General features: G+C 41.8%; 1 protein-coding gene across 1 annotated transcript in view; it reads left to right on the top strand.

Moving 5' to 3' along the window:
- ash2l (ash2 like, histone lysine methyltransferase complex subunit) overlaps window positions 1-23,053 on the top strand; it is a 38,320-nt gene that overhangs the window by 3,896 nt on the left and 11,371 nt on the right. Inside the window, exons 2-15 of the mRNA XM_060908567.1 lie at window positions 41-107; window positions 3,326-3,465; window positions 8,012-8,100; window positions 8,197-8,291; window positions 8,517-8,612; window positions 10,328-10,423; window positions 13,712-13,787; window positions 14,256-14,273; window positions 18,468-18,570; window positions 18,657-18,874; window positions 20,664-20,831; window positions 21,139-21,332; window positions 21,454-21,546; window positions 21,635-21,733. Coding sequence (XP_060764550.1) covers window positions 41-107; window positions 3,326-3,465; window positions 8,012-8,100; window positions 8,197-8,291; window positions 8,517-8,612; window positions 10,328-10,423; window positions 13,712-13,787; window positions 14,256-14,273; window positions 18,468-18,570; window positions 18,657-18,874; window positions 20,664-20,831; window positions 21,139-21,332; window positions 21,454-21,546; window positions 21,635-21,733 — 1,552 coding nt within the window. The remainder of the gene's footprint in view (window positions 1-40; window positions 108-3,325; window positions 3,466-8,011; window positions 8,101-8,196; window positions 8,292-8,516; window positions 8,613-10,327; window positions 10,424-13,711; window positions 13,788-14,255; window positions 14,274-18,467; window positions 18,571-18,656; window positions 18,875-20,663; window positions 20,832-21,138; window positions 21,333-21,453; window positions 21,547-21,634; window positions 21,734-23,053) is intronic.

Here is a 23,053-nt window from a genome sequence, read left to right as displayed (position 1 = left end):
GAATAAAATTTTCTGTGAATGTGTGTGTACACCTTTGCAGAGATGCATCATTAGGAGACCTAACAGCAAGCATGGAGTCTGAGTCCTCCACGGGAAAAGAGCCTGGGGTAAGTTTACAGTGGTGCTTGAAAGTTTGTGAACCCTTTAGAATTTTCTCTATTTCTGCATAAATATGACCTAAAACATCATCAGATTTTCACACAAGTCCTAAAAGTAGACAAAGAGAACCCAGTTAAACAAATGAGACAAAAATATTATACTTGGTCATTTATTTATTGAGGAAAATGATCCAATATTACATATCTGTGAGTGGCAAAAGTATGTGAACCTTTAGGATGAGCAGTTAATTTGAAGGTGAAATTCGAGTCAGGTGTTTTCAAATCAATGGGATGACAATCAGGTGTGAGTGGGCACCCTGTTTTATTTAAAGAACAGGGATCTATCAAAGTCTGATCTTCACAACACATGTTTGTGGAAGTGTCTCATGGCACAAACAAAGGAGATTTCTGAGGACCTCAGAAAAAGTGTTCTTGATGCTCATCAGGTTGGAAAAGGTTACAAAACCATCTAAAGAGTTTGGACTCCACCAATCCACAGTCAGACAGATTGTGTACAAATGGAGGAAATTCAAGACCATTGTTAAGGCCAATTTATGCTGACAACCCAGTCCTTGCAGATAGCGTCGCAGACAGTGTCTGCATAGTCCCCCCACCTTCGCAGACGCTCTGCGCGCACCTCCCAAAAATTGTGACCACCGCAGAAGCCTCGCAGACAGCGTCGCAGACAAGAGGGCTCTGATTGGTCCACTCTACATCCGCTGTACACGCACTTCCGCTTCCCTACTTTCCCGGTTTGGTTTGTTTTCACGACCGGCATTTTTAAAAACACGAGCGAAGATGGAGCAGCACGAAGAGCGGTTGATTGAGGAAGTACGGACATCTATACGACTCCAGTTCTAGTCATTATAAAAAAAAAAAAGTTCTAGTCATTATAAGTAACCGGAGGATAAACACTCCACTAACCACACCCAGCGCTCGAAACTAACGGTGTCCCGACGTCCCGGGGACCATAAAAAATGTCATCGGGACACAAAATTATCATATCTGGGACAATCCCGGGACAATGGAAAAAAATAGATCTAGAAAAAAAGTTCTACATTAATATTATTTACAAAGCCGTAACACATACGTAGACATTCACCTAATTTGTCAATTTTAATTTTAAAACGTGAACAGCGAAAAATACATTAGTAGCTACACTTTCGATGCACCTGCATCCGTAGGCTACAGAGCAGCGCATTCTGTTCGAGAATCTTCGGCCGGTGTCCGCATTATATGGACTTGGAATGGAATTGCTACCGCACACGCTGCGCCGACTCTTGCCAGAACAAAAATGCTTAAGTGGTTGAAGCGGACCGACCGCGGGGAAGAAACTGAAAGCCCAGACATAACGTCTCCGGGACCTTCAGGATCCAAAGCGTCATCGCCTGGTCTGCAGGCAACGCGAGCAACTGAATGAACTTAATGAACACTGTTAGACACGTTATAAAATACAACAGGAATGATGTGGATGATATTGACGGAAGATACCGTTCAACAGAATAAGTGAGTTTTCTTGGTGTCTTTCTCGTTCAGAAAGTTTAGTCAGTCAGCAGCACAACTAGGCTAGGACCTGCCACTATGTTGATGTTGCTAACCTTTGCACCCGGCAGCGAAAGTTCATAAAATGGATAACGGAAAGTTCATAAAAATGGATAACGGTAATGGTGAAAATTATAAGTTGGCCTTATAAGTGCCAACAGATATTCAAGGTATAAGTAGATGAAATGAACATAAAAGGGGTCTTATTTTCAACTAAAGTGTACTGCAGATGTAGGGAGTTGAAACATTTTCTGAATGAGCTAGTTGGCCCCTTTAAATAAACGGGTATCTATTCATACAGTGAGATCGCCAAAGTTTAATAAACTGAAAATGCAATAACTGTAATTTTGAAGTAGATGATGTATAGGACATGTGTCGCTTGTGTCTTGTGACTTATTGTAAAAATGATATAAAGGGTTCAAAATCGCATAGTTACAAATATAATAGTAACTTCATATGATGGGCGGCACGGTGGTGTAGTGGTTAGCGCTGTCGCCTCACAGCAAGGAGGTCCTGGGATCGAGCCCCGGGGCTGGCGAGGGCCTTTCTGTGTGGAGTTTGCATGTTCTCCCCGTGTCCGTGTGGGTTTCCTCCGGGTGCTCCGGTTTCCCCCACAGTCCAAAGACATGCAGGTTAGGTTAACTGGTGACTCTAAATTGACCGTAGGTGTGAATGTGAGTGTGAATGGTTGTCTGTGTCTATGTGTCAGCCCTGTGATGACCTGGCGACTTGTCCAGGGTGTACCCCGCCTTTCGCCCGTGGTCAGCTGGGATGGGCTCCGGCTTGCCTGCGACCCTGTAGGGCAGGATAAAGCGGCTAGAGATAATGAGATGAGATGAGACTTCATATGATAATATTAACCACTGGTTATTTCAGAGAGGAAAAAAATGGGGACACTATTGCTTCCATTCGGGACAATACAACACAGAATTCGGGACCACTGGGGGACACAAACAAAAAAAGTTAATTTCGAGCCCTGACCACACCCACCAACTACTCCTAGCGACTTCGCGCCCCCTTGCGTTGTGCCGGTGAATAACATCGCGCACGCCTATTATCCCCGCTCAACAATAAATTACAACTGTCTGCGAAAAGCTATCTGCGAAAGCCTTGTCGCACGAGCATGCAGAGGCCTTTACCCTCCCCAGGAGTGGTTGACCAACAAAGATCACTCCAAGAGCAAGGTGTGTAATAGTCAGCGAGGTCACAAAGGACCCCAGGGTAACTTCTAAGCAACTGAAGGCCTCTCTCACATTGGCTAATGTTCATGAGTCCACCATCAGGAGAACACTGAACAACAAAGGTGTGCATGGCAGGGTTGCAAAGATAGAGACATTTGTTTAACTGGGTTCTCTTTATCTACTTTTTGGACTTGTGTGAAAATCTGATGATTTAGGTCATATTTATGCAGAAATATAGAAAATTCTAAAGGGTTCACAAACTTTCAAGCATCACTTTATATCCACAGTGAAATTAACATGAACGAATGAATGATTAACACACTAGCTTGTCATCTAGGCTTACATCAGTGGTTCATAAATGGACATTATGAATTTCCTTGACAGCAAACCTTGACCAGATCTGCAGTCATCTCAGATTTATAATTATTGTAATATCACGATCCAAATTAAATTTCACTTCTTGCTTCTATATGTAAACTTGAGGATGCTTTTCTGATTTGTCAGGTAGGTGAAGGAACTGAAGGTGCAGATGTGCACGCAGGCTCAGGAGATGAGGAGAACGGACGACAGCTGGGTGAAGTAGAGCTACAGTGTGCGCTATGCATGAAGTGGTTCACAGCTGACACGTTCAGCATCGATACAGCGTAAGAACGCAGACTTCCAGTTCTTTGGCAAACACACTTTTCTTCTTCTTCCTTCCCCCTCCTCAATCCAGAGTCATATAAATTTAGAGCTGTGTAAATGAGGCTTCCAAGGTTGTCTGGCAGTCCTGGGATTTTGGTTTGCTATGTTTCATATCTCCAGTTCCAGGAGCTCACACCGCTTCAGGATTATCAAAGAAAAGCGTCCTATGTTCCAGTTCTTGGTTTTCCCAAAAAGCACTCTTGCTTGAGTTTATTGCAAGTTAATAAATTTTTTTTTTTTTGACAACTAAATATAATGTTGGGAGTCTTGCATGTGTCAGGGATGAGAGTTTTCGGCGGATTTCCGCTTTTTCTGAGCAAAAATTGATATGCCAAATCCGTTGAGATGTTTTTTTCCATACCTGCAAACTAGTCACCTTTCGGCGAAATTCGCCGTTTTGATCCCAAAATAGGTCACTTGTGTGAATCGTGTAGATCCGAAGAGGTTTTTTTTTTTTGGGGGGGGTGCGCGAGGCTACGTTGCCGAACATTTGGTTTCAATGTACTACTACTTCAAAGTACTACTACTACTTTTCTCCTCACACCCACATTCAGACCATTTCCGCCTTCTTCATACTTCAAACGTCTCTGATTGGATAACATTCCAATGAGCCAATAGTCTTACAGAACGCTGGACAGTATCCGCGAATTGTAACTGAATAGAGGCGGGGTTTTCTTGAATACGGGTGTGTATAGGAGGATGGCGGAGATCATCCAAACGCAATGCAGAACGGGACACTGAGTCTTAAAAACAGCTCACGGAATCATATTTTCTGATTTTTTCCGGAACTCTATCGCTACGTTCACACTGCAAGGCTTAATGCTCAATTCCGATTTTTTTGTGAAATCCGATTTTTTTGTGAGGTCGTTCACATTAACAAATATATGCGACTTGTATGTGATCCTCAGTATGAACGAAAAGCGACCTAAAAGTGTTCCGCATGCGCATTGCAGGATACGACGACGTCACACGCAGTGAGCATGGCCAGTGTTTACGGAAGTAAAACCGCCCGGTTGCGGTATGACCCATCCAATCTAGCTTGAATAGCTGCATCCCCCCAAATGGAAATCAGCTCCCTAACCTCTGCGTCCTTCCATTGAGAAGATTCAGAACCTTCACAGCCCGAAGCGTCCCTCGCATTGATGTCATGCGCAGGGGCGCAGATACGTTTTTTGAACTGGGGGGGACAAAAAACTGGGGGGGACAAAGCTGCCAGCAAACCAACCCCAACCCCGATATGCCTGTCAAACTTGTTGTTAGTAACCATAGCAACCAAGCTCGAGCTTGCAGCCTGTGCAGTCTGCGCAGCTCAACCAACCGAATATCAGTCTTTGTTTTATGAGAGTTGTTGCAACTATGTATGTACTGCTGTGCACCTCAATAAACCGAATGGTAATTAGTCTTTTGATTTTTCCGTGAGGTTTGCCTTATACAAAGAAAGACAGCATAGATGTTTTTTCCTCCCTATAAGTGTGGGGGACCGAACGAGGTGAATTTAAATCTGGGTGGGACGAGTCCCACCCTCTATCTGCGCCCGTGATTATGCGCCATGTTGTTGTAACTTTTTTTGAGAGACCCGCCGCCTACTTCAGCGCAGAATAGTGACGTTTGTGGCTTGTTGATGACGTGTAAGTCGGATGAATGCGACCTGGCGGTTCAGACTGAAGTCGCATATGAAAAGAGCGGATAGGAATCGGAATTAGGACCACATATCCAAACGGCCTGGGTCGGATTTGAAAAAATCGGATCTGTGTCGTTCATATTGTCAATAAAAGATCGGATACAGGTCACATATGGGCGAAAAGATCGGATTTGAGTCACTTCAGTTTGCAGTGTGAACGTAGCCTATATTACATCTGGAGACGGAAAAACATTTTTAGTATGCGGAGAAAGCTGTGTTACGATGAGTGCGATTTAAAGAGGCTTTAGGGTGGTTTTTTTGGTACCTGTGATTTGGTGGTCTGTGAGTCGCATTTTTATGACGTAAGACGCAAGGGGCGGGGCTGTTACGTTTGAACCGAACGCGCGACACGGAAGATGTTTCTGTGGGCTGAAACAAAACAGAAAAAAATGTCATCAGTTTGAATAGTCTTTTTTTTTTTGTTGAACATAAGGATCTATAAATGCGTGTTTTGGGTAAGAGAAATAATTATGTGAAACTATTGGTGGGATTGTCAAAATTATAACGTAATATGTGTTGATCTCGGTTGTATTCAGAGAACCAGTTAGTTGTGAGTGAGTGAGTGTGTGTGTGTGTGTGAGAGAGAGTGAGTGAGGTGAGTGTGTGTGTGTGTGTGTGTGTGTGAGAGAGAGATTCTCTCTCACTCACACACACTCTCACACCATGAATTTGGCAGCACTGAAGGAAAGGAGGGCTGAATTTGGTGTCCAGCCATCTACCAGTGCTGCTGGTAATAGGGCAGAGGTGGTGAAGAAGGATAGCATGGCACGAAAAAGGCACATGGCAGAGCAGCATAAACGTGCCCTTGAACGGCTTGTTCGGTCCAAAAGGTCTAAAAAATGATAAACTGGTCTGCTGAAGAAAGTTTCCAGTGTCACACTTCAAAAATTACTTTTTTAAATTCAAATTTTACTTTTTATACTTTTCCTTCCTTAATGGTAATGTCATGAGGTGTCCGATGCAAAACTGAAAATTGCAAAGCTAAAAATGAATAAATCTTGTCTTTGTTTTAAATGTTGTCTTTTCCCTTTATTTTCCTTGATCGCGCGCTGTTTAAGGGGGCCGGGGGGGGGGTTACCGGTAGTTTGTCACCTTTTTCAACCCTCATGAGTTTGCAGGTATGTTTTTCATTGAGGGGGGTTGGGGTATGTTCCTTCGTGATACTGAAGCGTACGACGATGTTACATGTTTACATTTTCGCGGTAGAATACGTGTTATCTACAATGTAATTGGCCAAAACATCGCTGGCGAGAGCATGATAGCCAATCATAACAGTTCTTACAAAAGTACCCGCATCTGTTCTATTTTATCGAAACTTGCACATGTTCATCGTCTCTGCTCTTCAAAAATACATTTCTTTCGTATCGGCTTTTTTACTCTAAATGCCGAATACAACTGACAAGCGAGACGAAGCGAAGGTACGTGAAATCGATGCTGGTATAAAAAACAGAGAGAGGACTGACAAGCTTTTGTCTTTGGCCAAAAGGCTGAAGAAGTCGGAATGATTAAATGAAAATGAGAAGTGACTGTGAACTATAAATAATTGTATAAAGTGTACATAGACATTATCCCATAAACTTAGCATTCGTTTGATTTAATACATTGAACATGTATATGATGGTCAGTAAATCTGAATTAAGGCTGACAGTTTTGAAAACTTAAATATTTCAAAAGACTTTGAAATCATACTGACCTTTTCTCCCTAAGAAATTTTATTTAATATATAAACATTTTGATAATTAATAAAACTTGCGTTTAATGTGAATTTAGTTTGTCATTTTTGTTGATCATAAATTATAACCATACCCTTGAATGTAGAATGTGATTTTATTTTGAATTCAAACAATACTCCTATTGATTTGAAACATATTTTCATGTAAATATATAAAAAAGACAACAGATTTTTTTACCTACTACAGCTCAGATTGCAGGAAAAGTGGTTTGTAAGGCCTTATTTTTCAAAATTTTCCTGGGGGGTATCCCTCCCAGACCCCCGGCTTCGGGCGCCATCTTGTTTTCTGTTTTTTTGGTGACCACCCACTCTCATCCCTGATGTGTTCATACTTATTTTTATTCAGGAACTTGTTGCTTAATCAAGTTGTGCAAATTCCACCTGATAAGAGAATCAGTTTTGGTGTCATTGGCAACAAATGGAGTTTTGTTTTATTTATTTTATCTACACTACCGTTCAAAAGTTTGGGGTCACCCAGACAATTTTGTGTTTTCCATGAAAAGTCACACTTTTATTTACCACCATAAGTTGTAAAATGAATAGAAAATATAGTCAAGACATTTTTCTGGCCATTTTGAGCATTTAATCGACCCCACAAATGTGATGCTCCAGAAACTCAATCTGCTCAAAGGAAGGTCAGTTTTATAGCTTCTCTAAAGAGCTCAACTGTTTTCAGCTGTGCTAACATGATTGTACAAGGGTTTTCTAATCATCCATTAGCCTTCTGAGGCAATGAGCAAACACATTGTACCATTAGAACACTGGAGTGATAGTTGCTGGAAATGGGCCTCTATACACCTATGGAGATATTGCACCAAAAACCAGCTAGAATAGTCATTTAGCACATTAGCAATGTATAGAGTGGATTTCTGATTAGTTTAAAGTGATCTTCATTGAAAAGAACAGTGCTTTTCTTTCAAAAATAAGGACATTTCAAAGTGACCACAAACTTTTGAACGGTAGTGTAGGTGCTTCTGGCTGTGATCGAATTAGAAACTCTGAAACTCTTAACGTCATTGCTTCCATGCAGGAGAGGTGTGTGGCGTGTAAATTTTGTAATTTTTTTCCCCCCTCCCTTTTCTCTTCTCCCCAGAACCTGCCTTCCATTCATGACCAATTACGTGTTCCATTGCAACGTATGTCATCACAGCGGAAATACGTACTTCTTGAGAAAGCAAGCGAGTGAGTGTTGTGTGTCTAGTCTCTGTACACTTGACGACTTATTCCGTAGAGCGCTGATTTTATATTTCTGTTCCTGTTTATTAAAATGGTCCTCAGACCTGAAGGAGATGTGCCTCACAGCCTTGGCTAATCTGACATGGAGGTCACGAACTCGAGAGGAGCATCCAAAGACCATGTTTTCTAAAGATAAGGTAAAGTGTTGTGGTCTTCCTTGCAGAACATGACGATATATTAGGGCTGGGGAAAATAAATTCTTTGTATTGTGGTCATCTCAGGGAAGAGCCTGCATTTAAGTATCAAATGCATTTGAATATTAAATGGCTATTTTTTTTTTTTTTAAATCCTACTTCAGATAAAAAGATGCCAGCTTGTAGGTCTGACCTTGATTGAGAGAAATATATTGCTCGATTTTTCAGGATATTATTCCCTTCATTGATAAGTACTGGGAGTGTATGACAACTCGTCAGAGACCAGGAAAGCTGACATGGCCCAATAATATAGTAAAGACCATGGTAAGTACAACCCTGATTCCAAAAAAGTTGGGACAAAGTACAAATTGTAAATAAAAACGGAATGCAATGATGTGGAAGTTTCAAAATTCCATATTTTATTCAGAATAGAACATAGATGACATATCAAATGTTTAAACTGAGAAAATGTATCATTTAAAGAGAAAAATTAGGTGATTTTTAAATTTCATGACAACAACACATCTCAAAAAAGTTGGGACAAGGCCATGTTTACCACTGTGAGACATCCCCTTTTCTCTTTACAACAGTCTGTAAACGTCTGGGGACTGAGGAGACAAGTTGCTCAAGTTTAGGGATAGGAATGTTAACCCATTCTTGTCTAATGTAGGATTCTAGTTGCTCAACTGTCTTAGGTCTTTTTTGTCGTATCTTCCGTTTAATGATGCGCCAAATGTTTTCTATGGATGAAAGATCTGGACTGCAGGCTGGCCAGTTCAGTACCCGGACCCTTCTTCTACGCAGCCATGATGCTGTAATTGATGCAGTATGTGGTTTGGCATTGTCATGTTGGAAAATGCAAGGTCTTCCCTGAAAGAGACGTCGTCTGGATGGGAGCATATGTTGCTCTAGAACCTGGATATACCTTTCAGCATTGATGGTGTCTTTCCAGATGTGTAAGCTGCCCATGCCACACGCACTAATGCAACCCCATACCATCAGAGATGCAGGCTTCTGAACTGAGCGCTGATAACAACTTGGGTCGTCCTTCTCCTCTTTAGTCCGAATGACACGGCGTCCCTGATTTCCATAAAGAACTTCAAATTTTGATTCGTCTGACCACAGAACAGTTTTCCACTTTGCCACAGTCCATTTTAAATGAGCCTTGGCCCAGAGAAGACGTCTGCGCTTCTGGATCATGTTTAGATACGGCTTCTTCTTTGAACTATAGAGTTTTAGCTGGCAACGGCGGATGGCACGGTGAATTGTGTTCACAGATAATGTTCTCTGGAAATATTCCTGAGCCCATTTTGTGATTTCCAATACAGAAGCATGCCTGTATGTGATGCAGTGCCGTCTAAGGGCCCGAAGATCACTGGTACCCAGTATGGTTTTTCGGCCTTGACCCTTACGCACAGAGATTCTTCCAGATTCTCTGAATCTTTTGATGATATTATGCACTGTAGATGATGATCTGTTCAAACTCTTTGCAATTTTACACTGTCGAACTCCTTTCTGATATTGCTCCACTATTTGTCGGCGCAGAATTAGGGGGATTGGTGATCCTCTTCCCATCTTTACTTCTGAGAGCCGCTGCCACTCCAAGATGCTCTTTTTATACCTAGTCATGTTAATGATCTATTGCCAATTGACCTAATGAGCTGCAATTTGGTCCTCCAGCTGTTCCTTTTTTGTACCTTTAACTTTTCCAGCCTCTTATTGCCCCTGTCCCAACTTTTTTGAGATGTGTTGCTGTTATGAAATTTCAAATGAGCCAATATTTGGCATGAAATTTCAAAATGTCTCACTTTCGACATTTGATATGTTGTCTATGTTCTACTGTGAATACAATATCAGTTTTTGAGATTTGTAAATTATTGCTTTCCGTTTTTATTTACAATTTGTACTTTGTCCCAACTTTTTTGGAATCGGGGTTGTAGATTGAATCCTCGTTTTCTCATTTTTAATTTTTCTTTCTAGCTCACTGGACCAGGTTTTCAGCTTGTGCAAATTCTCTCTGTAACTTGTTTATTTTTAAGAGTAAAGAGCGTGATGTGTTCCTTGTGAAGGAGCATCCTGACCCTGGCAGTAAAGATCCTGAGGAAGACTATCCAAAGTTTGGTCTGCTTGATCAGGTAGTGTTCCTAACGACTTGTTTTTGCCTTTATAGTGCACTCGGTGTGTAGACGCTTTCACTTTTTTTCATAAATTTATGCTACATCCTTAATGTGTACATACAGTGGTGCTTGAAAGTTTATGAACCCTTTAGAATTTTCTATATTTCTGCATAAATATGACCTAAAACATCATCAGATTTTCACACAAGTCCTAAAAGTAGATAAAGAGAACCCAGTTAAACAAATGAGACAAAAATATTATACTTGGTCATTTATTTATTGAGGAAAATGATCCAATATCACACATCTGTGAGTGGCAAAAGTATGTGAACCTTTGGTTTCAGTATCTGGTGTGACCCCCTTGTGCAGCAATAACTGCAACTAAACGTTTCCGGTAACTGTTGATCAGTCCTGCACACCGGCTTGGAGGAATTTTAGCCCGTTCCTCCGTACAGAACAGCTTCAGCTCTGGGATGTTGGTGGGTTTCCTCACATGAACTGCTCGCTTCAGGTCCTTCCACAACATTTCGATTGGATTAAGGTCAGGACTTTGACTTGGCCATTCCAAAACATTAACTTGATTCTTCTTTAACCATTCTTTGGTAGAACGACTTGTGTGCTTAGGGTTGCTGTCTTGCTGCATGACCCACCTTCTCTTGAGATTCAGTTCATGGACAGATGTCCTGACATTTTCCTTTAGAATTCGCTGGTATAATTCAGAATTCATTGTTCCATCAATGATGGCAAGCCGTCCTGGCCCAGATGCAGCAAAATAGGCCCAAACCATGATACTACCACCACCATGTTTCACAGATGGGATAAGGTTCTTATGCTGGAATGCAGTGTTTTCCTTTCTCCAAACATAACGCTTCTCATTTAAACCAAAAAGTTATATTTTGGTCCCATCTGTCCACAAAACATTTTTCCAGTAGCCTTCTGGCTTGTCCATGTGATCTTTAGCAAACTGCAGACGAGCAGCAATGTTCTTTTTGGAGAGCGGTGGCTTTCTCCTTGCAACCCTGCCATGCACACCATTGTTGTTCGGTGTTCTCCTGATGGTGGACTCATGATCATTAACATTAGCCAATGTGAGAGAGGCCGTCAGTTGCTTAGAAATTACCCTGGGGTCCTTTGTGACCTTGCCGACTATTACACGCCTTGCTCTTGGAGTGATCCTTGTTGGTTGACCACTCCTGAGGAGGGTAACAATGGTCTCAAATTTCCTCCATTTGTACACAATCTGTCTGACTGTGGATTGGTGGAGTCCAAACTCTTTAGAGATGGTTTTGTAACCTTTTCCAGCCTGATGAGCATCAACAATGCTTTTTCTGAGGTCCTCAGAAATCTCCTTTGTTCGTGCCATGATACACTTCCACAAACATGTGTTGTGAAGATCAGACTTTGATAGATCCCTGTTCTTTAAATGAAACAGGGTGCCCAGTCACACCTGATTGTCATCCCACTAATTGAAAACACCTGACTCTAATTTCACCTTCAAATTAACTGCTAATCCTAGAGGTTCACATACTTTTGCCACTCACAGATATGTAATATTGGATCATTTTTCTCAATAAATAAATGACCAAGTATAATATTTTTGTCTCATTTGTTTAACTGGGTTCTTTTTATCTACTTTTAGGACTTGTGTGAAAATCTGATGATGTTTTAGGTCATATTTATGTAGAAATATAGAAAATTCTAAAGGGTTCACAAACTTTCAAGCACCACTGTATATAAAATGACAATGTTATGAGCTCAAAGAATAGAAGCAGCAAAACTCTTGCTGCAGTTGGAGCTCAGCCAGTCAGAGCAAACAAATTAGCTTTATTAAGGAAAAAAAAAAAAAGCTGAAGCTCACACTGCCAGTGTTTAAACACCCTGTCAGAAGGACAACGGTGTCTGCAGAATTCCTTTATCAAAAGCACTTGGGCTTTTAGACTGAAGCTCAGCAGTCAAAGGTACATAACTGCTCATATAGCGTTTATTAAATGACAAGTATCTTCTAGGCGATATTTTTATACTCTGCAGAACCCAATTTTTTTTTTTTTTTTTTGTCCTAAACGTCAAGCATTTGGAGGAAAGCAGGCACTGCTCAGCCAGTTCCATTCCTACTGTGAAGCTTGGTGTTGGTAGCATCATGCTGTGAAGATGTTTTTCCTCACTTTTTCAAAACAAATAGGGTGTTCACACGGCACATATTTGCATCGATGCTGCACCGATGTATTTTGTTGCGATATATCTTACACCGGTGTAAATTTCGCGCAGCGTTCACACGTCACAAACCTGCTTACTAGAGAGAAGCGTGTTAGCACCGGTGCAGCCCCACTTGCGGTCACACGGCAGTTTCTGCGACCGTGCAATAGTAGCAAAAACTTTATTACTATCATTTCCTTTGATCATAATAAAGTTTTGATTATCATTTTCCTTTTATTACTATCATTTCCTATCATTTATTACTATCATTTGCGATAGCAATAATGCGGAAATGAAATATGCGCATGCGTGAAAATGTACTTCCTTTTCCCGGTTGTCATGGCATCACCAAGCGCCGGGAAAACAACGTGGATGAAGACACCAGTGTTGCCAGATATTGCTGATGTTTTCCATCCCAAAATATGTTCAAATCCGCCAAAATGCACTTAAAACTGCCCAATCTGGCAACATTGGAAGGCACGCAGTTCTGTTGTTGTTGATATTCGCCATTTTGGAAGCGCAAAATACCAGGATGCAAATTATGCAATGCCCGTATGTAATCAACTCTCCTCACGCGTAGCGAGTCTACCCCGTAGCGTTCAGACGTCCCATTTTATATCGGTGCTGCCCTGCAAACTAGCATTTACTCCAGAGTAAATTTCTTAAACCACCTCCCGAGCAGGGTTAGATTTGCACCGGTTTAAGCAGCTTTCAGGGGCGACACCGGTATAACTTTGTACCGTGTGAACGCTCTACCGGGGCAGCCCCGGTGCTACACCGGAGTCAAAGTTGCCGTGCGAACACCCCTAAAACCGACACACAAGGAGGCTTTAAGGATAAAAGAAATATTGACTTTAGTTCAAATATGTCTACGTCCTTGTCTGGACTTTGTGAAAATGGCGGTTTAACCACACCACTCATCCAAATTCACGAGGTTAAGCAGAAAGCAATGGGAACAGATCCTCAAAATGCAGATGTGCCAAGCTTTTAGCATCAACCCAGAATATTCAAAGTACTGAAAACTCGCGTGAAGGTTAAGTTTCAATTTCTAGCACTGTAGTGATTTTTGAACAAGTGCATTTACTAAACTGCAGTGTTTTTTGTCTGTTTAAGGACTTGGCAAATATCGGACCATCATATGACAGCCAAAAGCAAACTACCGCTGTTACAACAGGTGGCAGTCTAAATGGTAAGGCATCTGTCGAGTTGCTGTGATGTGAATTTAAACGAACGATTTCCAGGGAAATCATGTATGCCAAGGACTAACAGGATGATTTTCTGATTCCTTCGTCGTCTTCTACTTTTCACACATGGGCTATGATGTAGCTTGTATGTGATGGAAGTCTGTAGTACTGAATATGTTCCATAATTACATACACAAATCTACAGATACTGTAGTTTTTTTTTTTTTTTTAAACATTAAGCTACATAATTGCATTAAAATACATACATTAAAAACTGATTACTCAGCCTGATAATAATCGCAATTATTCCCCCCCCCCCCAATCGATTCAAATCGTCATAATTTGTATCGCGATATATCGTTACATGCCTTGTATACGTTGTTCCTATTTGTTATGCAATCACTGGTAATAGGAATGTTTTCATAAATGCTCTTGTTGAGCATGCGCCTTAACAGTTCTACATTATATTCTAGGTGGATCGTCATTTTCAGGTGAATATGTAACCTAACATCTGTGGCATTTGGAACTCAGTACTGCTTTCTGTGCTCCTTTTAATCCCCCTTGACTTTGTTTTTCCTTATCTCTCAAGCTTTGCGTGTTGTTTGGTTTTTAAGCTGCTTGTTTGCCTTCCTCTTATCGGGATGTACTGTCCTCCTCAACCTTCATCATGACGTGTCCACTAATTCCTGCTTACTCGTGCTTGCGTTTGTCCTCTTTGCCGCAAACAAATCGAATGGAAATTTCTGTGCCACGGCCTTTGGTGTCAGGGCTTACCAAAATTCTGTCTGCAACTGCTTTGAATAGAGATTTGTGTCTAATCCTATGGCTATTAGATAACAGCCAAGCCCTGATCAGACCTCTGTCCTTGGCGGTAATAAATGAATGCTGAAGTGTATATCTGAGTGTATGTTTCATTTGATGTTTGTTTTTTCTTTTTTTCCCACCCCTTCCTAAGTGTAATGTAGGTGGCTAATTGTAGGACTTTTGTAGGAGATTGCTTCCTGGGTTTGGTTTTCCAAAAACAAGCATCACAGCGCAATAATGAGATGTAACTTTTTTTTTTTTTTTTTTGATATTTAAAGCAATATTAATAATACTGGAGAATCTGAACATGAAATTGTTTTTGGGAAACTGAGTCTTGGGTGTTTAAGCACAGATTGCAGTTTCTCCTTCATTCTTCTTATTCCGATTTATTTAAGTCTGTCTGTCTGTCTGTCTTTGGCCTGTATTGCTCTTTTCAAGGGATGCAGTAACAGTGGTACACTGCTTCATACAGGCTTATGCTGCGTTCATGTGCTATGGGAAGATGATATTTTCCAGTTGGGAAGTGGTATTTACCAGTGTGTTGTGTTCACATGCTTTTGTTGTTGTTGACAAATTAAAGATGGTGGACCAGATTCAGAATCGGGCCTGTTATTTGGCTAAAACAATTATAGATTGCCTTGTTCATCAGCTGCAGCAGGAATATGAGTTGTCAAAAGGTAAAAAATGCTGAATATTTCCTGATCATGACAAGTAGAGATTTTCTTAACACACTGAATGCCACGCAGTTTTTGGAAATTTGGCTGTAGCCACAATGAGAGTAGCCAGTATCTAGATCATTGTTGGCGTTCTTTGGACAGCCACAGAATATTTTGTATTAGGCTATAATATACATATTATAATATACATAACATGACTCGTTTAAAAGGTGAGAGTCAGCTTCCCGTAGGTGAAAACCACTTCTTTCTTGGTTCATAAGCTAGTCTTGTACCGCTCGCCGCCATGTTGAAAAGGTTAAAGTTCATCTCATCTCGGCAACTCGCGTATCAAAATTTTCTACGAGTTGCCCAGTGGAAAATACCACAAGAGGGGGCGTTCATGTGTGCTTTCCATGTCGGCGTTTGGTATTTACCATAATTCCCATAGCACATGAACGCACCATTAGGGTGTTCTCACACACACGCACAATCTGCCAAGTTTGAAACCAAGCACAATCGATTCTTTTTGTTGGTTTAGGCTTGGTTTCTGTTACATAGTGATATAGCAGCGCAACATCTATGACAAAAGTCACAGGGCTCGTTTAAATCTAGGGGTATTTTATTGTAAAATAATAACAGAACCTGGCGACTTGTCCAGGGTGTACCCCGCCTTTCGCCCGTAGTCAGCTGGGATAGGCTCCAGCTTGCCTGCGACCCTGTAGAACAGGATAAAGCGGCTAGAGATAATGAGATGAGATAATAACAACAGAACAAATCAAGGGAAAACCAACAAGGAATTAAAATGTATACGAAGGGGAAACCAAAACCACAAAGGAGAAACAAGCAGGCATCAGATAGGCATGGAGCCTATGTTGGTGACATAGTCCCCAAATTACTAACACCAAAAAACGACGTCATACACCACGTTCACAGGCAGGTCGGGTGTAAGACACACAAACATGGTTAAGTGAAAAAAACGTGCACGCACACCACGTCCACAGAGAGAACGGGTGTGGCACAAACATGGGCACAATAAGGCAAACAAAACGCGTAATGGTTCATATATATGAATGAGACACATTACCAAACACCAAAACAAAAAATCATATGGGTATACCGTAGAAGACACCACTAAGGCACTCTAGGGGTATGATTCTCGCTTGGGGGTGCGAGAGGTCCCGGGTTCAACTCTCGGACGAGCCCCCAAATGTTACATAGTGCTATAGCAGCGCAACATCTATGACAAAAGTCACAGGGCTCGTTTAAGTCTAGGGGTATTTTATTGTAAAATAATAACAGAACAAACCAAGGGAAACCCAACAAGGAATTAAAATATATACGAAGGGGAAACCAAAACCACAAAGGAGAAACAAGCAGGCATCAGATAGGCATGGAGCCAGCCCCCGAGGAGAGAGAGCGTGTTCAGGCTCCCACCCTAGTACTTATAGGGGATACATCATTGGCTCTACACCAGCCATCTGTAAAACAATTAGGTGCAGCAACCATACAAAAATGTACTGGGGCCCCTAGTGGTAGGAGGACGTAACGGTTTCAAACTGCACGTAATTTAAGAAAAAAAAAACACACAAAAAACCCCTTCAGCTAAGCAGTGTCTAGAGCTAAAAGCATGCTTGTAAATCTGTTTCTTTCATTGGTCAGAAATAAAAAGCGACAGGAAATGTAAACAAACCATTGCCGAGTAGGGGTGTCACGGTATGAAAATTTAACATGACGGTTATTGTGACCAAAATTATCGCGGTGTACGGTATTATCACGGTTATTTGAGTGGGCGTGGCTCAGGTTGAGTGGGCGTGGTTCAGGTTTTCAAGTTTGGACTGTGGACAAGTGGATCCTGACCACAGCTAGACACATTTTAAAATGCTAGCAGTGGGCGCACTTCGCAATAAAGATCATTATCAAAGTTTAACATTATTGACAGTCGGATACAACTGTTGTATTTTCCCTCAACCCGAAGTCATACGTTACTTCGTGTGTTTCACTGATCCATTTTCACCGTCTTGTGGCGAATGAAAGTTTAGCTGTGTAACTTAGCTTAGAATGGTGATGTTTACCTCAGAATAGCGCTAACCACAGCTAGTGCTAGATGCATTTTAAAACTGCTAGCAGTGGCCGTCTTTCGACAATAAAGATTATCATCAAGGTCTAACATTATTGACAGTCGGAAGTAATTGTTTCATCTTCCCTCGTCAAAAGTTACTTTGCGCATTTCAGCTAAAACATACACGTTAACCTACCTTGCACTTGCTGTACAGATGCTGATGATGGTCTCGCAGATGAGTCATTAGATTTGATGTATTGCTGCCTTTCACTGACACCTTTTTTCTGCACACTCTACATGCAGGAGCACCGTCATCAACAAGTTGTCCCTCCGAATTTTTGAAATATCCAAAATATTTCCACACTTCCGATTTTATCTGCTTGGAAGGCGGATAGATGTCTTCATCTTGATGACCACCACAGTCTCCTCCTTCCGCCATGCTTGAACTTCGGACAGTGAGCGAGTGAACTTGAGTGGCGTCGGCGGGAAAACTCGCACGAAAGTTCAAAGTCTCGCGAAAATGGAAGCTATCGCGGTTTTGACACTCAGAAGGTTATGGTCACCGTCAAAATATTGTAGCGCGGTAACCGTGTACACCGGTAATCGTGACAGCCCTATCAATGCCGAGTGAGCGTATAAATCACAAGTCACCCAAGCTCGAAGAACACAGAACTGGTGATGGAGAGATATATAAAATCAGAGATTAATTTATATATATATATATATATATATATATATATATATATATATATATATATATATATATATATAACACAGCTAGCTTAGAATATTTTCTGCATCACATCCAGCATTTGTTGTCTTGTTTGTTGGTCCAGAACGCATTGTGTTTCTGTAGCACGACAACTCCTCTCTCTCCTTTGGCTGTTTTGATCCTCACCCAATTGCTGTCTACTCACCTGCACGCATCGGTCATGACGAGCGGGGAAACGCACCAGGGTTCCATTCAAATTAACTAAACTCCAAATATGTGAAAGCACCTGAAGTCAGTTCATACAATCTTATTTGGATTATGGAGCGGTACAAAAAAAAAAAAATTGATATATCTAGCAATAAAACCTATCCCAATCCCTAAACCGGACATGATTGTGGTTGGTGATTTGGTGTTTAATAATCACATGCATTCATAAGCTGTTGCTTCCATTAAGGTGGCCTTCCTCCACCTGGCACGGGCAAAGGCCGAGGCGCCAAACGCAAGCAGCAACAGCAGCAGGATGGAACCACTGCAGGAACAGCTAAGAGGACACGCAGGTACAAATCATTTGAGTTGACGTGTGTGTGTGTACTCTTTAGTTGCACCCTTGCGTTGCACTAATTAGTGTTTTCTTGCTCCCCAGTGACCCTCTGTTTGCAGCACAGCGCCTGCCTCCTCACGGCTATCCTCTTGAACACCCTTTTAACAAAGACGGCTATCGCTACATCCTGGCCGAGCCAGACCCCCACGCACCCGACCCGGAGAAGCTAGAGCTGGACTGCTGGGCGGGAAAGCCCATTCCTGGAGACCTGTACCGAGCGTGTCTCTATGAGCGAGTGCTGCTCGCTCTGCACGATCGAGGTACGTTTGCGACGACTTCCATGCGTCACTTCTTCATATCCAAGTTTTGAAATGCTTGCAATTAAATTATACACACTTGTACTATGAACAGGGAACACGATTGTCCTAAGAAAAGAAAATGGAGTCTCGTCATCGTTCATATTTACAGTGGTGCTTGAAAGTTTGTGAACCCTTTAGAATTTTCTATATTTCTGCATAAATATGACCTAAAACATCATCAGATTTTCACACAAGTCCTAAAAGTAGATAAAGAGAACCCAGTTAAACAAATGAGACAAAAATATTATACTTGGTCATTTATTTATTGAGGAAAATGATCCAATATTACATATCTGTGAGTGGCAAAAGTATGTGAACCTCTAGGATTAGCAGTTAATTTGAAGGTGAAATTAGAGTCCGGTGTTTTCAATCAATGGGATGACAATCAGGTGTGAGTGGGCACCCTGTTTTATTTAAAGAACAGGGATCTATCAAAGTCTGATCTTCACAACACATGTTTGTGGAAGTGTATCATGGCACGAACAAAGGAGATTTCTGAGGACCTCAGAAAAAGTGTTGTTGATGCTCATCAGGCTGGAAAAGGTTACAAAACCATCTCTAAAGAGTTTGGACTCCACCAATCCACAGTCAGACAGATTGTGTACAAATGGAGGAAATTTAAGACCATTGTTACCCTCCCCAGGAGTGGTCGACCAACAAAGATCACTCCAAGAACAAGGCGTGTAATAGTCAGCGAGGTCACAAAGGACCCCAGGGTAACTTCTAAGCAACTGAAGGCCTCTCTCACATTGGCTAATGTTAATGTTCATGAGTCCACCATTAGGAGAACACTGAACAACAATGGTGTGCATAGCAGGGTTTCAAGGAAGAAGCCACTGCTCTCCAAAAAGCACATTGCTGCTCGTTTGCAGTTTGCTAAAGATCATGTGGACAAGCCAGAAGGCTATTGGAAAAATGTTTTGTGGACGGATGAAACCAAAATAGAACTTTTTGGTTGAAATGAGAAGCGTGTTGTTTGGAGAAAGGAAAACACTGCATTGCAGTAGAAGACCCTTATCCCATCTGTGAAACATGGTGGTGGTAGTATCATGGTTTGGGCCTGTTTTGCTGCATCTGGGCCAGGACGGCTTGCCATCATTGATGGAACACTGAATTCTGAATTATACCAGCGAATTCTAAAGGAAAATGTCAGGACATCTGTCCATGAACTGAATCTCAAGAGAAGGTGGGTCATGCAGCAAGACAACGACCCTAAGCACACAAGTCGTTCTACCAAAGAATGGTTAAAGAAGAATAAAGTTAATGTTTTGGAATGGCCAAGTCAAAGTCCTGACCTTAATCCAATCAAAATGTTGTGGAAGGATCTGAAGCGAGCAGTTCATGTGAGGAAACCCACCAACATCCCAGAGTTGAAGCTGTTCTGTACGGAGGAACGGGCTAAAATTCCTCCAAGCCGGTGTGCAGGACTGATCAACAGTTACCGGAAACGTTTAGCTGCAGTTATTGCTGCACAAGGGGGTCACACCAGATACTGAAAGCAAAGGTTCACATACTTTTGCCAGTCACAGATATGTAATATTGGATCATTTTCCTCAATAAATAAATGACCAAGCATCATATTTTTGTCTCATTTGTTTAACTGGGTTCTCTTTATCTACTTTTAGGACTTGTGTGAAAATCTGATGATGTTTTAGGTCATATTTATGCAGAAATATGGAAAATTTCAAAGGGTTCACAAACTTTCAAGCACCAGTGTATAAACGGATCTCCACTTCTTATGATTTCTAAGCTCCCCAGCTGAAGATTTCTGACGATCGCCTGACTGTGACTGGAGAAAAAGGCTACTCGATGGTGCGAGCGTCTCATGGGGTACGAAAAGGGGCCTGGTACTTTGAAGTGACCATAGACGAGATGCCCACTGACACTGCTGCCCGCCTCGGCTGGTCCCAACCTTTAGGTTAGTATTATTTCACCCCAAAATGCTCAGCAGGAAATGATTTACAGACATGAGGCTGTATTATGAAAATGACATCACGGCAATGGGTCTTGCTCTAATGGCTTTTATAGGTGGATATGTCAGTTAGTTATGGTATATCTCTCTGTTGCAGCAAATGCTCAGATGTTACTCATTTCATCCGCTGCTATTCCTAAGATGCACCCAGAGAACATGCGTTCTTCCGCCGTCTTGCATTGTACGTGCACAGTATTGTTCTTGACGATCTAGTTAAACGATGACCTCGGTATTTGTTACTGTTATGTTGTAGGTAATCTTCAGGCTCCGCTCGGCTACGATAAATTCAGCTATTCGTGGCGCAGTAAAAAGGGCACGCGCTTCCATCAGTCCATCGGGAAACATTATTCCGATAGTTACGGACAGGGAGACGTCCTGGGCTTCTACATCGAGCTACCAGACGATACAGAGACTGCAAGGGCCCTGCCAGACACGTACAAGGATAAAGTACGAGCAGAGAAGTTGTCACGATGTTCTCAGTTTTGAAATTGTGCTCCGAAATGAAAAATGTCAGGTTCTGAAGACTACTTCTACTGACTCTCTCGCTCAGCATTCTTCTTTCTTGCAGGCACTGATTAAATTTAAAAGCTACCTCTATTTTGAGGAGAAGGATTATGTGGACAAGGCAGAGAAGAGCTTAAAGACAATGAGTAAAAGTCGAGTGAGTAATAGATCTTGTTCTAAATGTGAACACCTTTTTTTGTTTCTTGGAAATTGCATTCACAAACATCTGAATAAATCTCTTCTAGATGATTTTTTATAAGAATGGCACGAATCAAGGCGTGGCTTTTGAGAACCTATTCGAGGGCATGTATTTCCCTGCCATATCGCTCTACAAAAATTGTCAGGTATGATTTTACTTTCCTCTCTACTATTTAACAAGTTGCTTTAGATTATAGGGATGGATTAGTGTGAATGTTATTGAACACTAGATGGCGGTGTAGGGGTGGACAAAAAAATACTAGCACAAGTGCCTGGGACGAGGTTACTTCGATTTTTATTCAGAGGTGCCCAGTGAAAAAGTTGGTTCGGTAGGTGAAGGGTCACTTTCATTTTTTTTTCATGTTCAGAAACTAGAGAATGCTGTAACTATATGATTTATTTATTTTTTTAAAACTCATTCCAAATCCCAACGCCTGACAGTATGGTTGATGTTATAGCCCAGGAGTAATAGGGTTATACCCGGAACAAATTACGCTACGTTCACACTGCAAGGCTTAATGCTCAAATCCGATTTTTTTGTGAGGTCGTTCACATTAACAAATATATGCGACTTGTATGTGATCCTCAGTATGAACGAAAAGCGACCTAAAAGTGTTCCGCATGCGCATTGCAGGATACGACGACGTCACACGCAGTGAGCATGGCCAGTGTTTACGGAAGTAAAACCGCCCGGTTGCGGTATGACCCATCCAGTCTAGCTTGAATAGCTGCATCCCCCCAAATGGAAATCAGCTCCCTAACCTCTGCGTCCTTCCATTGAGAAGATTCAGAACCTTCACAGCCCGAAGCGTCCCTCGCATTGATGTCATGCGCAGATACGTTTTTTGAACTGGGGGGGACAAAGCTGCCAGCAAACCAACCCCAACCCCGATATGCCTGTCAAACTTGTTGTGGGTTACCATAGCAACCAAGCTCGAGCTCGCAACCTGTGCAGTCTGCGCAGCTCAACCAACCGAATATCAGTCTTTGTTTTGTTTTATGTGAGTTGTTGCAACTATGTATGTACTGCTGTGCACCTCAATAAACCGAATGGTAATTAGTCTTTTGATTTTTCCGTGAGGTTTGCCTTATGCAAAGAAAGACAGCATAGACGTTTTTTCCTCCCTATAAGTGGGGGGGACCGAACGAGGTGAATTTAAATCTGGGTGGGACGAGTCCCACCCTCTATCTGCGCCCGTGATTATGCGCCATGTTGTTGTAACTTTTTCTGAGAGACCCGCCGCCTACTTCAGCGCAGAATAGTGACGTTTGTGGCTTGTTGATGACGTGGAAGTCGGATGAATGCGACCTGGCGGTTCAGACTGAAGTCGCATATGAAAAGATCGGATAGGAATCGGAATTAAGACCACATATCCAAACAGCCTGGGTCAGATTTGAAAAAATCGGATCTGTGTCGTTCATATTGTCAATAAAAGATCGGATACAGGTCACATATGGGCGAAAAG

The sequence above is a fragment of the Neoarius graeffei genome, chromosome 25, assembly GCF_027579695.1.
Source record: "Neoarius graeffei isolate fNeoGra1 chromosome 25, fNeoGra1.pri, whole genome shotgun sequence".
NCBI lineage: Eukaryota > Metazoa > Chordata > Actinopteri > Siluriformes > Ariidae > Neoarius > Neoarius graeffei.
The sequence above is the reverse complement of the archived record's forward strand: the minus strand, read 5'-3'. Positions and strand labels throughout refer to the sequence as shown.